This window comes from Diadema antillarum, unplaced genomic scaffold (assembly GCF_040938485.1).
Source record: "Diadema antillarum isolate AM-2024a unplaced genomic scaffold, OU_Dant_1.0 scf00000006, whole genome shotgun sequence".
Lineage (NCBI taxonomy): Eukaryota > Metazoa > Echinodermata > Echinoidea > Diadematoida > Diadematidae > Diadema > Diadema antillarum.
In genome coordinates, this window is record NW_027270895.1 from 2825270 (window position 1) to 2843574 (window position 18305).

Genomic DNA, 18305 nt, shown 5'->3' on the forward strand with positions numbered 1-18305 from the left:
AACAGAGAAAGATTTATCCCTCATAGTATTTTTACCATAACCTTTAAAGTACAGCATACAAAACAGCAAACTATGACACAAGAATTAAAGATCGCAAATACTTATAAACACATAGGCCTACATACATGCGTGGATACATAATACAACTTGGAAAAAGCCCTGAATTCTCCAAAGTATATGATACGGAAATAAAAGAAAAATATCTAAACTTGTTTGCACATATTAACATCTATTCACAATACCTATACAATTTGATTGAAGGTAAACTATTCCATCCCTCAAGATCTTTCGATAAACATGAATCATTTTTGACGACACTCTCACGCTAAGATATTGACAAATAAGCAGTAGTTTTGGCATTGTTATTACGCCGGTTATCACGTTTTTCATATTGAAAGAAGTAAAGAAAATGTAGGAGCAGCTCGTATAGACCATAACAACATTATTTGCAAGGCCATTTATCTTTAGTTTATAAACATATCGTGTGAACATGACCGTGAGCTTTCGTAATTTAAACAGTCTTGTTTTATCTCTCTTTCTTTGAATCTTGTTTGAATTTTCTTTGAAATTTGATGCAGCATGCAGTTACATTATACTTATACATCGCAATAGGAAGTACACAAAGTATAATTTAAAATGTGTAGCAGGTCTTCGCAGAATGAAAATCACCAATTCAATGATAATCAAGAGTCAAGCTGGTTCTTCGTACACCTCACTGCTACACAGTGGTTCATACCGAATTGGAGCACTGTTTTGAAAGCCACAACTGTCAGGCTTCACCACCGAATAATATGGACTAGCATCAGTCTTAGTATCTCTCTGAAGAACGTCATAATACTTGTCATTGGACAAATCGACCGCAGCCTTGTCTCCCTTCGCCTGCTCTGCTCGCAGATTCTGGTCGGATCTAGTGATATATTATGTAAATATATATAATATAAATATGTATGACTATATATATTTATATATATATACATATATATATGTAATACGAATATATATATATATATATATAATATATATATATATATATATATATATATATATATATAATCCATAAAGTTCAAACACTTGAATGACATACATTTCGGGTGTGCCTGTAACACTAGTATAAGATAATATTTCCGACATTCATAACAAGGAAATTAGAATCCATTCTATTGCTCTTTTAAACTTAAATGGTCAATTTCACATTAAGATTCATTCAGCAGTCGTCATTATAGAAAAAATGGAAAAGACAAGATATAAAATATAAACCAACAGAATATAAGTGACTGGAAGAAAAAAGAAGAGTCCATTGGCAAACAGAGAAAGATTTATCCCTCATAGTATTTTTACCATAACCTTTAAAGTACAGCATACAAAACAGCAAACTATGACACAAGAATTAAAGATCGCAAATACTTATAAACACATAGGCCTACATACATGCGTGGATACATAATACAACTTGGAAAAAGCCCTGAATTCTCCAAAGTATATGATACGGCAATAAAAGAAAAATATCTAAACTTGTTTACACATATTAACATCTATTCACAATACCTATACAATTTGATTGAAGGTAAACTATTCCATTCCTCAAGATCTTTTGATAAACATGAATCATTTTTGACGACACTCTCACGCTAAGATATTGACAAATAAGCAGTAGTTTTGGCATTGTTATTACGCCGGTTATCACGTTTTTCATGTTGAAAGAAGTAAAGAAAATGTAGGAGCAGCTCGTATAGACCATAACAACATTATTTGCAAGGCCATTTATCTTTAGTTTATAAACATATCGTGTGAACATGACCGTGTGCTTTCGTAATTTAAACAGTCTTGTTTTATCTCTCTTTCTTTGAATCTTGTTTGAATTTTCTTTGAAATTTGATGCAGCATGCAGTTACATTATACTTATACATCGCAATAGGAAGTACACAAAGTATGATTTAAAATGTGTAGCAGGTCTTCGCAGAATGAAAATCACCAATGCAATGATAATCAAGAGTCAAGCTGGTTCTTCGTACACCTCACTGCTACACAGTGGTTCATACCGAATTGGAGCACTGTTTTGAAAGCCACAACTGTCAGGTTTCACCACCGAATAATAGGGACTAGCATCAGTCTTAGTATCTCTCTGAAGAACGTCATAATACTTGTCATTGGACAAATCGACCGCAGCCTTGTCTCCCTTCGCCTGCTCTGCTCGCAGATTCTGGTCGGATCTAGTGATATATTATGTAAATATATATAATATAAATATGTATGACTATATATATATATATATATATATATATATATATATATATATATATACAGGATCTCCCTCCAAATTTGGCCACTGAAGAGAATGAATTTTAAATTTCAGTAGAAAGAAATACAGCGGATCAGAATAGAGGAGGAATAAAAGTCCATTTTGAATTTTAGCTGGCTGATCGAGCTTGAAAACTCTAACCTTTCTGAAGTTTGGTGGGCCGGCGTCAATTTAAAGTGGTCTCGGATCACTGCTAATGTTTGTAAGTTTGTTTCTTTTTTGTTTGATTGTATGATTGGCTTCAGTTTCCATCTGGCATGATAGCTAGATAGTCTATATTCAGTTGCAACAGCTGGTCCAGTCGTGAGTACTTGGGGGGGGGGGGGGGGGGACCACTTCTCCGGGTTATCCACCGTTTCTTTGCGTTCGATGAATTAAGTGGGATCTTTCTCATACATATTATATCAAAATAATCCGACACAGCTTCCCCAGATTTCACAGTGTGTCTATAAGGTTTGAATGGTGAGTGTGGGGTTGGCCCATCATAGCCTTGATATGCTATACCGACATTATTATGTACATACATATAACGGGATTTTTTTTTATTCCCCTTAAGGTTTTGGCAATGTTTTTCAAAGCATTATCATTGATCTGGGGCCTCAGGACTACTCCATAGTGGGGGGGGGGGGGACCACTTCTCTGGGTTATCCACCTTCTCTTTGCGTTTGATGAATTAAGCGGGATCTTTCTCAAGCATTTTTGGGGGAATATTTTCATGCTTTTTATTAAAAATTCCACCAAACTATCATTTATTCCGCATTTCCCCCTTATGGCTGGAAATAGCATTATAATATGTTGCTAATACAGGACTAAGAAAGTTTGGGGATTATTCATATATGTGCTTTGGATATTTGCCATTCACCTCGCCCCTTCCCTCCCCCTCCCCCTCCCCCCTCCTAGCGGAGGCGTAGCCTAGATGACACTCACCCCATTCGACGTCGGTGAAACAGGTAAAACGCTACCATAGTAACGGCAACCATGACTACGACAATGCTCACCACAGCGATGATAACCGGGCAACCAGGACAACCTGAAAATTATTTTTGATTATATGCACGGCTGTCAGTTGTTGTTTAATCATAAGTAAAACATCGACGTGTCCGTTAACTGTACGCTATTTGCACCATGTCAAAAGAAGCATGGTACGGCAATATTTCAGTGCCATGCTGCTTGTTTCTTATCATACCACCAGTCTTATGTAGAATGTCTTTCGTGTCATGTCGAGGTTGGTTTACTTACAACCAAAAGAGGTTGTTTTGTCAGTTTGATTTCAGTACAGAATTGAGTTAGAAAAGAAACTACTACACTGCTTCCAATTGAAACTTTTTTTAACGATTTTGTCTGTATTTCTCTAACTTAAAGTGTCATTTTCTTCTCAAGGTTAATAAAATTGAAGAAAAAAAGAAGCGTTTTGCATCAGTCATCATCGACTTTAACCGAAACTGTTATTCAATTCAGTATTAATTCTCCTTCTAACAGTTCTTATTCCTTCGTCGCTTTTTCTAAGTACATCACATGGCATTTAACAAAATGATCGTCAAGTTTTCATTTGACTTTTTCCCCAATTTCAGCGTGAGAAGAAAAAAATACTGTAAAGTATCAAACGAAGGTAACATTATTGCCCATCACCTTTCATCGCTGAATTCTCCACGAGCGACGCATTTCTTGTCAGAGAGGAGGTCGTCAAGGAAACTGATAATGAGATTCCGCCTGATGATATGTGGTGTTCTGTATTGCTCTCGGCTGGAGTTTCAAAGAATGTGCGTGATATGAAGGAGTTTTAAAGTGTTGATAAGATGGTAAAGGGTGTGGTGAGGGTCTGAGTCGGTATCGATCGTACTTTTGAGTGAGGTAGACGGGTATATGCGGTTATGGAAACAATACACACAAACAGTATAATTCATTCGCCAGCACTTACACTGATGCACTTATATTGATGTACAGCATAAGTACAGCATGACAAAAAAAAAAACAACTAAAAACAAAAAACAAAAACAAAACAAAAACAAAAACTAGAAACAAGTAAGTAAACGTACTTATGCACCTGTACATACAGTACATACAGATCATGATATCATCGAATGTATCTCTTTGTAATTGAACGGAATGTCAGCACATAGGGCCGACCAAGACTTACTTGTTGTAACAGGCAGGTTTTTGACGCTGATGTCATCAATTCTTATGTCTGGCTGTCCCGTCTGTCTCACAGCAATAAATGAAATCTTTCAGTAGTAAACAAAACAAAACAAAAATGTTCATAATGCAATTCTTTATATGGAAGAAATATTTCTATAAATAATTTCATGACAAAAAAAATGCACTTAGTCTTATTGGATGCTGCTACAGGGCTGACCTTTTTCAAAACCACTCCTGATGTTCGCGTGCATGGTTATTAAAAAAAAAAAGGAGAACAAACTTTATAGTGAAGCCACCAGGGTGAGCAAGAAGATCGCTGACCTTCACCAAAACCTTGTGAAAGGATTAGATTCAAGAAACAATGTGAATGTGAAATGATTTCAGTTTGAATTTCTTTCTTTGAAGAAATGTTTTCAATTGCTCAACTTATTATCAATGTTTGATAGCAAAACTCACAACCAATCAGGCGTGAGCCTTGCAAAGTGATTGGTATATTATTTAATGACCGAATTGCTCAGTAGGAATGGGGTTTAGGTTAAACTTGCTCCCAGTTATGAACAATCAATCAAACTTGTAAAGATCTCACCAAAATCGTAGATCTCAACAATCTCATTTGTCGCGCTTGACTTTGGTCCACCAGTGTTTGTCAGCGTTAACAGCATGAGGGTTTTGACAAAGGCTACAACACAGCAGTTGATATCATTTTATCAAAGCTTCTCTGAAATATTTTACACAAGGAGTTAAACAATGTAGGATGTAATGCACGTAGTAAATCGACTGCCGTCATTATCTTAACTGTGATAATACTTGCAGTTTATTCTTCTTCTTTTTTGAAAGATTGGAAAAGCAGGCTATGGAAATAGAAATTTAAAAACTAAGCATTTACATCCTTTTATATCAATAATCAATGAGCGGATGGATTCACATTCTGTATTGAATTAGATCTTATTTGTTATACTGAGAGAGTTATTTTAGAAGTCTAATGCTGTAAGAATTAAGCAGCATCATAGCATTTATGTGCGTTTATAACAAGCTGAAACAAGCGTTGACACTTGAAAAAAGGCGAATCGCTCGAAAATGTGTTTGCCGAAATACTGTAAACCGTCGGTGAATACAGCATGAACTTCATTTCAGTTTTTTTAATGATATTATCAAGCCAACACGTGGAAAACTTACTCAATACAACATATCATATATATGTACTGTATATATACTAGGTGTTTCAAAAAACATTTTACACTTTTGATTCTTTATAATTCAAAAACTATATATCAGATAACATTGTCATTGATATGAGTGATTGCTGAATAGTGTATAATTTGGTTGAAGGTAGTTTAAATATGAAAGCATAAATCAGTTTCATGAAATCCATGATTAATTTCACAGTTGGGTTCCAGATTTTGCTCTATTTTCAACCCTCTGTACAAAATTTCACTTTGCACAGGGGTCAATGGGTGTGTATGGGAGTGTGTGGTTAACACCCTGACAATGGTCCTGAACAATGGCCAGGGTGTGAATGCTTCATTATTTATTCATGAGAAATTCCACTATCACAACTAGTGTTTATTCAGCCTCTAGCAGTATCTGTGCAAGTCAAACGCCTGCCGATACTGTCGTTGAGTCGTGATAATAGACCTTATGCATTGACGTCATCACTCGCTTGACAACCTCTCGCGACGCCATCTTAGAGGGCAAGCGAAGTCCTTGACAATGGACGCGTGCAGCTAGCTATGTGCTTTTCTTACGCGCGCTAGCGGCGATCGCCTCACTCGCCGCTAGTCCCCAGGCCAGTGGCAGTTTTTTTTTTTTTTTACCATCAAACAAGTTTGACATGACATGACACATTATGCAGCAATATTTGGGTAATTTTCTCACATTGTGCGATCGAAATACTCACAGTAACTAGAGAATTCCTAGGTTATATCGCAGAAATTTGTATCCATAGCGCAACATCGCCGTTCGCTGGATGTATGTCGCAATTTTGAATTTCATTAGCCAATCACATGCGAGGTACGTGTTTCAGTAAAAAACACGTAGAAATCTACCTCGCATGTGATTGGCTAACGGAATCGTAGGTTGATGAGCTGTTACGACCGCTGGTAGTTCCATCTTTTTTCATGAAAATTGTGCCAAAATGTTGGATATATCATTAACCTGGTGAGTGCAATGCATACCTCTAATGTCGATTTTGCTATGCAAGCTTAAATTTCCCGATCTAGGGCTGTGGATTACATGCAATAGAAAATACAGTAAAAGAAACACCGATGTTGTGTGTAAATGCCCGTTGCCTCGCGTGTAAAAGCATGCTCTAGCAACGCATCGCTTGCCCTCTGAGGGAGGGCGCCCTTCAGTTGGTAAGACCGTGTGATGTCATATGCATAAGGTCTATTCCAGTGCTCTCCCTACTTCTGAAAAACTTACAATGATTACCTTCTGTTCTACCGTAAACATGGTGACAGGAAGCAAAGAAAATCAATTAGAGTATACACTTGTGTAAATATGGAGCCTTAGATTAATCTACTGTGAAACAAATCGCCCAAAATTTAGTGATATGTGAAGCAAAATGTCAAAATGTGACAGTGCACCTCAAAACGAACATAAAGTCGCACACACTGATTTTGCGTGAGGACTGAAAATAAGTGAAATGGGTCAACCTAGCCGAACTTGACTTTTTCATATTTTCTGAAAGAGCGGGTCTTCTTTTACATTATGCTAAAATTTGGTATCATAAAACGGGCAGGAAAGTGTGTTTTTTAGCAGTTTATGTCGAACATGTTTGGTAGAATAGTGTGATTAGGTGTGTCTTTAGAATCCCTTCTTCATTTCTGAAAAACCTTGACCACACTCTTCACTTTCAACTCTAATAACTTTTGAAGGGATAGTGCTACTGCTTTGAAAGTTGGCATTAATTATGGACAGAATGTGTTAATGAGGCATTTTTAATTTCAGTTTAATCTGATAATCCCTTCATTGTTGTTACTCTGGTGGTTTACTTCCTGTTTTTTGTCCCATTCATCGCACAGCCAGCACGGTTTGGTAGAGATTAAGCGCTTGAATAGACTCTGTACTTCAGAGCCTCTTTTCTCAGTTCACACTTTTCCTGAGTTTGTGCTTTCTTTCCAATATTTAGATAGGTTAGGGGAGTCCATTTGATTTGAGTTATACATCATTTTAAAGCTTAAAGTCTGCTCTTTCAGAATATGGTCTTATCTAAAAATTCATGTCTGCCGACTTTTTGTTTGTTTTGAGGTGCAGGGTCACAAATGATTGCCAGCTGGAATGAAATGAGGTGTTTGCAAGCACATGGAAACATGTGCTTACCTTTTCCATGTGCATACATTTTATCCTTTATCGTGCATGAATTCAGACTAGCAGTGCCCAGGGCAATCCAAATGAATTATTGATTAAGCATTCATGTGCCTGGGAGCGCGAGACTGACGCCTAGTCAATAGGTGGTTCAGGCATGTCCATTGTTCAGGGCCATTGTCAGCACACACTCACATACACATCATTGGTTCCTGTGCAAAGTTCAATTTTTGTACAGAGGGTTAGATTTGACCAAAATCTGAAACCTTACTTCAAAGTCAATCTTAGATTTAATGATAGTAATTTATGCTTTCACATTCAAATTACCTCCAACAAAATTGCACACTATTCAGCTATTACTCATATCAATGACAGTTTTATCGGATGAATAGTTGTTGAACTATTAATAATCAAAAGTGGGAAATGTTTTTTGAAACACTTAGTAAATATATATTATATATATACACAATTGTATAATATAATGTTTCTGTGTGTGTGTGTGTGTGTGTGTTGACCTTGATATCATGTTCCTCTCATTGCACTCAGTAATGTACGTTATTTATATTTTCCTGAAGTCTTATCATTTTTTTTTTGCAAATATGACTAACCGTAAAGTTGGAGGAGCAAAAGAGATCCAGTATTTGTTCCACAAAATTGCCTTCAGTATTGTTGAGATTCACAGATACACTCCCATTACAGTTGCTTGTGACGTTCAGGAATCCGTTTCCATCTGAAAGGTATCTGAATGTGAGCTGCCATCGTCCAGGGCCGAAGTCACGTGGTATTGTGGTTTGTACCGTTTTTTTCAGTTTACCAATCCAACAATTGTAGTCTACGTGGTAATAATCTGTGACAAATGACATTATAATGGCGGTGGGTAAAGGTGGTGATGACAATGTCAATAATCATAACAAGGCATTAGCTAAAATAGTATGATTTCACTTTTGAATAAATGTCTGTTTGGCTCAAGTGTGTTTTTCTATAAAATGACAACAAATTTTGTTTTTTTTTAGATATTCCTCTGAATAATAAGCATATTGTACATTTTATGAGATATAGATTTATATGATAATGTAAGTATTTCGAGTTCATTGTGACAGAGTAAATAAACAGTGACTAAATGGAAATGGAACGCTGACACCCATTTGTTTCAGCTGTTATTTTTCATAATCAGTGGTCGTAACGATGTAACAAAATCGAAATGCATTTCCATCAGAAGCAAGTTTAGCGACTTTGTACCACCCCCCCCCCCCCCCTCGGCTTATCATACTGATAACAACGATCACAATAAATGTTAATCAATAAAGCTATAGTACTGATATACAATAATCATTAGTCTATATAATCTGGCCAGGAACGATCTGATCGTATTTCCTCGATCAGTTGTTGTTTTTTTCTTTCACCGATCTTGTTCACACAAAGGATTGACGCAAAAAGTGTATAACTAAACGCAGACGATATAAAAGAAAAACTGTAAATAATTCACAACATTTCAATAAAAAAACAACACTTCACCGCATGTACATTTATTTTCATTATATCAGTTTCCAAATATGTATTAAAAGTAACACACAGAGTCTGTACCATCTGCGTACACACGTGCCCAAGTTTAGTAGGGCCTACAATTCTTTCCATTGACATTATGATGGTGTATAAATGTTTCTGCTCAAATAAAAAAACGACTGCTTTGACGTGGTCCAGGAATGTAACTTTTCTTGAGTGGCTTTTGTTACAGATTAAGCATTAAGACCTACTAGAATTATCGTTATCATTGACCATAACTATGCTATTTCTGTTCAAATGAGATGATTCCTCTGCTGGACGTTTGGCTAATTTGAATTTAAGATGTACAGGTCCTACATACCGGCAAACCAACGACTCCAACATCCACCTCCCTTGTCGTCTATCATACCGCATGCGGAAGATTCAAAATCGCATGTCCAGTCTCGTATATATCCAGAGAGGAAAAGACAAAAGAAGATATGTGCAATTTTTTTGTGAACATTTTCATACCAAACTACTCGAAGTGCTGGCATCTGTAATATTGGTGGTATCAAAATAGTATATTAGTAGTTTGTGTGTATTGCCAAATCCATTCACAAAAGTGAGATATACATGTATTCATGACTTCTGATTGGAAGCATGATTTATTGGATGCAATATCATAAGGATATCAGTTCGTTATTCCCGGAGGTATGTTAGTCCGGAAGTTTGTTATTCCGAAGGTTCTTTATGAAAACAGATTGTTATTCTGAAGGTTCGTAATTCCGAAAATGTAATGAAGTGCGTTATTCCGCAGGTTCTTTAATTCGAAAATTAGATAAAGTTTGTCATTCCGAATTCTCGTTAATCAATAATATGGGGGAAAAACGATACGTTATTCGTTCATCCAAAAAAAAATGAAAAAGGTTTAGTTTTTTTCCGAAGATTCGTTTTTCCGAAAACGAAATACATGGTTAGTAGTTCGTAAGCAAGTCTTGTTTTTATCGGACCTTATTCCATTTTATGACACATACCAACGAATTCTTCTTCAAGCAGAATGAATTAGATAAATATAGAATAAACAAATTTCAAATTGTACAATTCATGTATTTTGTTGACATTATATAAACATATAATGTGTGTATATATATATATATATATATATATATATATATATATATAAACTCCTGAAAATAGGTTCTGCAATTAAAATTAGATATATCATATTTCTCTTGTAACCGCATTATCTTCATTTAATATGACATCATAAGAAAGCCTGATAAATTATCTTTAAAATGACAACTCACTTGCCATGATTGGGTGTTCTTGGAATGTGCAAGAACAGCTGAGTATGGGGACAGATCAAAAATGAATAGGCGATCGCAACAATTCTACTATTGATAATGTACAGTTTCGATGAAAAAAAAGCCAATGGTATGAGCAATGCTGAAATGACAGCACTTTCAAAAACTCCCATTTCCTAGACATTAGATGACTGTTTGGTCAACCTATATGCTTAGTTTTAATCTGCAGACACTACTGCAGTTTTTCAATTCATGGATGAAGCCTGGAATCTAATGATAATCTCACAATGCATTCTTTTCAAGCACATTCCTTCTCTGAAATGACAAAGCAAACGGGAATTACACTGTTTGACATAACACGTTTGCTTTATTTTGCAACATTTCACATGACCTTTCGTCATCATACTCAGTCATACTGTACATTCCAGGAATTCCCAATCATAGCAAGTGAGGTGTCATTTTAAAGATAATCAATCAGGCTTTTTTATGATGTCATACTTAATGAAGGTTATGCTGGTATAAGAGAAATATGATATGTCAAACTTTATTATTTTGAGGAGTTTAATACATATATATATATATATATATATATACATATATATATATATATATATATATATATATATACAATATATAACCAGGCATTTTAATGCTATATACGTTTTAATGATAAATATGACTTATAAATCTGATATGAACATATGATTATGAAACTAGTAATTCCCATACAATGTATATTTCCCTTCGTACATACACGCAATTCTTTCAAGAACAGTAATTTTTTACAAAGGCCGTGTATTTGACGTAGCCTGCAATAAGTTGAAACAGTGTCCCACTTTTCAAAAATCATTTCAAAAGGAAGTGTGATTTTTTTTTATTGTACAAATGATACTATGCGATATGCTACGATTTGATGTATATTTAATTGATTGCCTGATGTTTTCTTATATATGTTTCTTTTTCTGTAGCTCTGTAGTTACTCTTGTTTTGCTTGAGTTTTTAGCAATTGTAACGAACGTAGTAATAAAGGATTAGCATTGATAGGTGGTTTTAGCTAATCCCTCACATCAGTCTGTTTCGTGCGTGAGATGATTATGATGTCATCTGTCCTTGTTTCAGTCGATATCATAACAAAGAGTACAAATTGCATATTGTACTCAAAATGTAGGTTATACATATGAGTATATGAATATAAGAACGACCCAAGTCCAATTTTTGGCCAAATTTAGTTTGACATAAGAAATTGTAGCTTATGCATGGACTCATCTTGTGTGTAAATGATGAATCCTAATTATTCCCGGAAGTGCCTGAAATGAATGAGTTAAATCTTATATTAATGTAAGAATGAAGGACTTGGGTCATTCTTACATTCATATAATAGCGCCCTCTCTCATCCTTCTCCCATCTATATAGCAGAATATCATGTATATGAATCAAAGAACGACCCAAGTCCACCACACAAAAGGGCCTCTCCACAATTAATGTAAATGTTAATTGTCATAATAATATATGTTCTAATTTGTATATACGATGTTGCCTTCCCATCACAGTTAAATAGAATATTATTGGACAAATAAAAAAGATATGGAGTTTTTTTTAGTTTACTCGAAATGATCTTCCATGCTTGGGTCGTTCTTATATTCATATACTCATAGGTATGATATCTATTATACAATTATTGCACATTTTTTATTGCAGTTTTTTTAATCGATGAGAAATGTACATAAATGGTATAGAATGTATTTATAACAATTATTATCAACACTTTCAATCTCAAACATAATAGCACACACACACACACACACACAAATCATAGTTCATACACAGACATAATTATGTCAACAATTGTATAAAATCGTACAGGAATCCGCTTCCAGCACTATGCAGCATTTCATTTGCTGGTCCTTTATCATTCCCATACTGAGTGTAATGGCAGTAGTGGCGTTTTGACGACATTTAATACAGTGACCTATCGGTTTCATAAATGTACAGTAAACATCTTACGCTATTGGCACCTATTATACTGCACGTCATTCACGTGGAGAAGTATACTATGCTAGAGGCAACCTTACCGTTCGCTGTGACTTTGTTCAAGAGGGCCAGCGTCATGATGACAAACCACACGTCCATTATTTCTACCCAGATATTTTAAATTTACACAACTGTTGTCTACTACTGTAGTTTGCTGCAGTTATAATTGTAATATCCACTCTGAGAGTTGGGCGAAACTCCTTGGTCATCGAATATTCAAGTAGGAAATATTCATGGTGGAAACTGTGACGCTGAAAGTAATTGCCTGCCCAAAAGAGAAAGAAGGAAGTAGGTAAATGATCACCTGATACACACTCCCACGGTCAGTTTGTAGAACTGGAACTGCAATATATTAATTTATGAGACAAGTAACCGGTAACGAGAGTTTCACTGAAGAGGGGTAGGAGCAAACATTATATGAAGACGACCCTTACCGGGGGACTGAAAGCGATCGAGCATGGGGGGGGGGGGGGGGGGGGGGTAGGGGTGGTTGTTGATTGGAATTTTTATACCCCTTCCCCAACCCCCAACCCCCACCCCTTAAGGGTAAATTCAGAAATTTAGCTGTTTTAAAAACCAGGGTTTAGCTGTACTTCAGAAACAATTTTAAAGACAAAAGTTATGTGTTATATCTATGCATTCTAAACGAAATTATTTTCAACCTCGTCTTCTGGCAAGAAAGGGCGGCGTGAAGCAAATCTCGGGCCTCATCTACGAAGAAATTCGCAGAGTCCTGAAAGTCTTCCTTTTCATTCGGATCACCCTTACCAACGCCGACGAGACCGACACACGAGTTACAAGACCCACGAGGCTAACAAGGCCCAAGTGATTGACACTATAGGAAAGAAAAAAGACGCGACAGACGTCGCATCAACTTCATGTATCGGACTCGTTGGCCATTTTTTTTTTTCTTTTTTGCTTATAATAGCGTCAAACACGTGGGCCTTGTTTGCCTAGTGTCGAACTCAATTTGTCTATTTAGTGACGAACTCATATCAACTGTCATATCGGTTGGGCCGTGTGACTCATGGGTTGTGTGACTCGTGGGCTGTATTACTCGTTGTAGACGTCGAACTCGTGAGGTGCACCAAAATCAAATTGAGTCGTCGTCAGATCTCCTTTTTCCCAATGAACCCATCCCAAAACGCGCCTGAATAATAAGTAGACTGGCTTCATTCTTGTGTTTATATTTTTCAATCTTAATCCATACTGGATGCATTTGATGATTTACTTTATCTTTTATAAATAAGATAATAATGATTTGTACAAATGTGCTTCTTGAAAAAAAAACAGTGCAGAGGTAAAAACATTATTGCGTACTGCTACCCTATAATTACCAGTAATTATGATCATATTACAGTAATCAGCAAGAAGAGTAGGAAAATGATCTCCTAAAGCCTCTGCAACAGTCGAGAGCTGAAGAAGGTGAAAGAGCCGAAAATAGGAACAAATTGCCCGCATTCTCTGTTTCAGGTTTTTGGATTTTTTCTTTCTTTTTTAACAATTAAGATTCTTTCTTAGCGTTCAGTATAGCCGTGTATTTTTACCATTTGCAACCACAACGTAATGAAGATCACTGAAGTCGAAAAAATTGAATGTGAAATATAATGATGATAATCATGTGTGCTCTCATTTTCCTAACAAGACATGACAAATATTCTCGTTTTCTACCTATCGTTGATATCAGACGTGACCATTTCAATAGTCGTATTAGTCCTAGTCTGGCTTCCAACCCTCTGCCCGTATTATTTCGCTATTCAGGATATTGACGCCCTCAACGCCGAAAACTCGGGTATTGCAATTCCCGACGTATCGCATATCCTCGGATGTCACGCCCTCATACGGTTTGTATACGGCGTATATAGAATCACAGCTACGAGCAAAAAGAGTCCAGAAGCTAGACTATGTATAGATTCGTGGAATTTGTTGTGGTCCTTGAGCAGAGAAACCAATAAATTGAAAATATTAAACAAATTACACTGAACAGTGTTGATGACATCAGAGCCTCATATATTTCAGAAATGTAGCAGTGCAATGCAATACCACTTGTTCAACAAGTTCACCTGTGAAGAATCTATGCATGCCTTCTTCTTTTTTCTGCTTCCGTGAGCCCCAACTCATGCATTCTTATAGTGAGGCTGCATGTCATCAGCGTTGTTCATTGCAATTTGTTTTAAATTTTGAAGACCTTCTCATTCCTCATCCCTATCACTATAAATTTTGAAACTCTGTACTAAGTTTAAATGATTTATAATTGTTCAAATGTAAAAGTCTGAAAATCATCCGGAGGTCCTGACAACAATACCTCATTCTGCTTGTGTAGGGTCTTCATCTGATTTTAAGAGTCAGAATATTTTTGCCTCACATAGGTACCACACAAACTAGGCCTTTGAAAGCCCTGCATAGAAGGCAATGGAATGCAAATACACACACACAACTCATGCACGCACACACATACACACACACACACACACACACACACACACGCACACAAAAGCACACGCACACATACACACACACAAACACACACACACGCACACACGCACTGTTTTAACCTCGTCTTAGTTGCAAGAGGTAGTTCCATGAAGTCTTAACTGTTCTCGTTGATAATTCACTTGTGCTTTGCAGCTGTCTAGAGTAGCGTTGTCAGTATATCATAAGTTTAAACGCCATCTTCTCTTACGTTATGGAGGGCGAGGTCATATGCTTATTGTATTTACACTGAAACCAAAAGTGAGATAAACAAATTCAATGTATTAAAGACAAAGAGTTTCCACACACACACAAAAGAAGTCTGCATAATGGAGTCATGTTAGAGGGTTGGGGAAGAGGGGATGAACAGGGGCAATGAATGGGAGGGGATGGACCTGCTACCCCTGCCCCCTTGCCAAACACATACTAATACTTTTTGCCTCTTCAGGAAGAAGAAAGGGGAAAAAATGGATAAAAAGCAACAACAAAGCAAAACCCAGGAATATGAACGATTCTTCTAGTAGGACGGGGAGGGGGGGGGGGGGGGGCACTGGATAGTACCAGCCCCCAACCTGCCCCTGCATGCACGGTTGCTTCTACCGATCCTCTCAAGTAATGTAAAGTTTGCTCCTCCCCCTCTTCTAAAACTCTCATTATTCAAGGGAGTGATATTTGCAGTTGATGAACAGCAAATGACTATAATTATACAGTAACGATCGTCAGGTGATTTTTTTTTCATCCACTTACTTACTTCCTTCTTTCTGTCTCGAGTGGGCTGTTACTTTCTGCATCATGATTTCTATATCTATTATAAAACATTTCCTGCTTCTTTACTGGATCACAGAGGTTTGGCCAACACTAAGAGTGGATGAACGCCTATAGCTGCTGTGAACTGCACACTTGTATACTAGAAGCATCTGCTTGCATTTGAATATCTTGGTTGAAACATGGTCGTGTGGTTTTTCGTTTATATGGTGACCCTCTTGCATCAAACCACAGCCAGCGGTAAGGTTTTCGTACCTCTTGCATAGTATTTTCACTCCCCAAATGCCAGAAGGGGGCCTATAGCACGTAATAAGTCGCTGAGTCTGTAGGTATAAAATGTCACTACCACCGAGTATGAAAATGTTTTAATAGGACCAAGGCACGCTGTGCTGAAACGTTTGGTAGAATACTGCGGGGTGACATAGTTTTGTGCAATGATAGACTGTATTTTTTTAATGCATAAGATTAATAATGATAAGACACGATGAAAATAATTAGCCAAAGAGCATTGATCATAACCGCGAAAAGAATTAAAGATAGGCCTGTTGGTAAACAATTCTTTCAGTTCGTATTTTTTGAGTTGCACGCTCCCATATGCTACCTGAATCTAACAGTGAAGCTATGCAAACTATGGTTGAAAATCAACTCAAGAAAAGAAAATGAAAAGAAAAAGAAAAGAAAAGAAAAGAAAAGAAAAGAATAACAGATGGAAAGGCCGGATTTGTTACAGTCAGTACTTCCCATGTATTATATAATTTAGTGTAAAAAGGAACCATTCAGCATTCATTACAATCATTTTTCAGTTTTCACGCTTCCATGCTCAAGTCATAAATATAATTATTATCCATTTTTTTTTTGAATTGATTGAGTAATAAACGAAGGCTATGTACTACTTATCGACTCCTTTTGTGGAAATCTTGTTTAAAGAGCACTTCATTGTTATGTCTCTTTTCTCTCGGGGTAGGAAATTGGACGTGTGATTTTGAATCTTCCGCGTGTGGCATGATGACCGACGAGGAAAGTGGATGTTGGAGACGTTACGACAGTTATTTCAAAAACCGTAGGTACCGCAAATTCAGATAACACAATCACCCAACAGAGAAACCATGATCTCAATATAACATAAAGGACATTGATATTGGTAATGACGAACGTAAGTGCAGTAGGTCTTAGTGTCAATTTTAGTATTTCACTTTTGTCATCGCAACGTATGTACCTTACCCTTTCTACCTCTGGAAAAGGCACTACGTTAACTACAAATGGCAAAATATTTATGTGCTATATGCATGTATTTATGTATGTATGTGTGCATTCCATATTTCATTATCTATCATAATATCCATTCGTGCATCTAGTGGGAAATGTGCTCAATCTCCTGCTTTTCAAATTTCAGAATTTCAACTCCCTGATTTTTTGTTTTGTTTTGTTTACACGACCGATGATATTCTATTCAAAATAACAGTCGAGATGAATGGGTATACCTTTTCATTTCCATTAAAGTCATTGCATGTTTACTATGTCACAATCAATTCGCAGGACTAATGGTTTGTAAGCTGATAACTCATGTACATTTTAAAAAAAAACTTTTTTTGTCAATTTCATTACGACCCTCTTGAAAAACATGCTTGAGTCAAACGGACTATCGTACTTAGTAACATCATTATTGCCTTTTATCATCATTATACAATGTTATAATCACGATCAATATGAGATATTGTGCAAGAGCAGTTGTATATTGCAAATATATGGCTCAACGGGCAATCCCCCGTTTCTTCGGTTCTATGACATTTGCTCCGGCGACATATGCTCCGACGACAATTGCTCCGAAAAATGCGACAAATGCTCCGCGACAATTGCTCCGCCGAAATTTGCTCCGCCGACAAATGCTCCGGCGACATTTGCTCCGGCGACAAATGCTCCGGCGATATTTGCTCCAGCGACATTTGCTCCGGCGACATTTGCTCCGGCGCCAAATGCTCCGGCGACATTTGCTCCAGCGACGTTTGCTCCGGCGACATCTGCTCCTACGACAAATGCTCCTAAGGTGCGACAATTGCTCCGGTGACATTTGCTCCGGCGATATTTTCTCCTACGACATTTGCTCCGACGTCATATGATGCAAAGGTCTGAAGATACTCACAGATACGACCTTTGCTCTTCCGACGTTTGCTCCTACGACAAATGTTCCGGCGACATTTGCTCCAGCGACGTTTGCTCCGGCGACATTTGCTCCGACGTCATAATAATGTAAAGGTCTGAAGGTACACACAGGTACGAAATTTGCTCCGGCGACAATTATTGCTCCGGCGACAATTATTGCTCCGATGACAATTGCTCGAAGGACTGATGCAAAGGTCTGAGGTACAGACAGGTACGACATTTGCTCCTCGAACATCAAACACGACACCGTCAGCGCTGGAATAAAAATTAAATTAAAATTGAAATACATTAATTTTAAGCGCCCCGTCCAGCAGGGGCGAAAATTTCGCAATTTTCAGTTATATTATTGA

General features: G+C 36.9%; 1 protein-coding gene across 1 annotated transcript; it reads right to left on the minus strand.

Annotated features, from left to right (window-relative positions):
• Window positions 1-560: 560 nt before the first annotated feature.
• Window positions 561-8509, minus strand: LOC139715473 (uncharacterized). The gene is made up of 6 exons (XM_071627049.1): window positions 8350-8509; window positions 4437-4521; window positions 3929-4042; window positions 3227-3329; window positions 2040-2210; window positions 561-907 (listed from the first exon to the last, which is right to left on the minus strand). Exons 3-6 carry the CDS (start codon window positions 3933-3935, stop codon window positions 691-693), a joined length of 498 nt encoding a protein of 165 aa, XP_071483150.1. The 5' UTR covers window positions 3936-4042; window positions 4437-4521; window positions 8350-8509; the 3' UTR covers window positions 561-690.
• Window positions 8510-18305: the final 9796 nt, after the last annotated feature.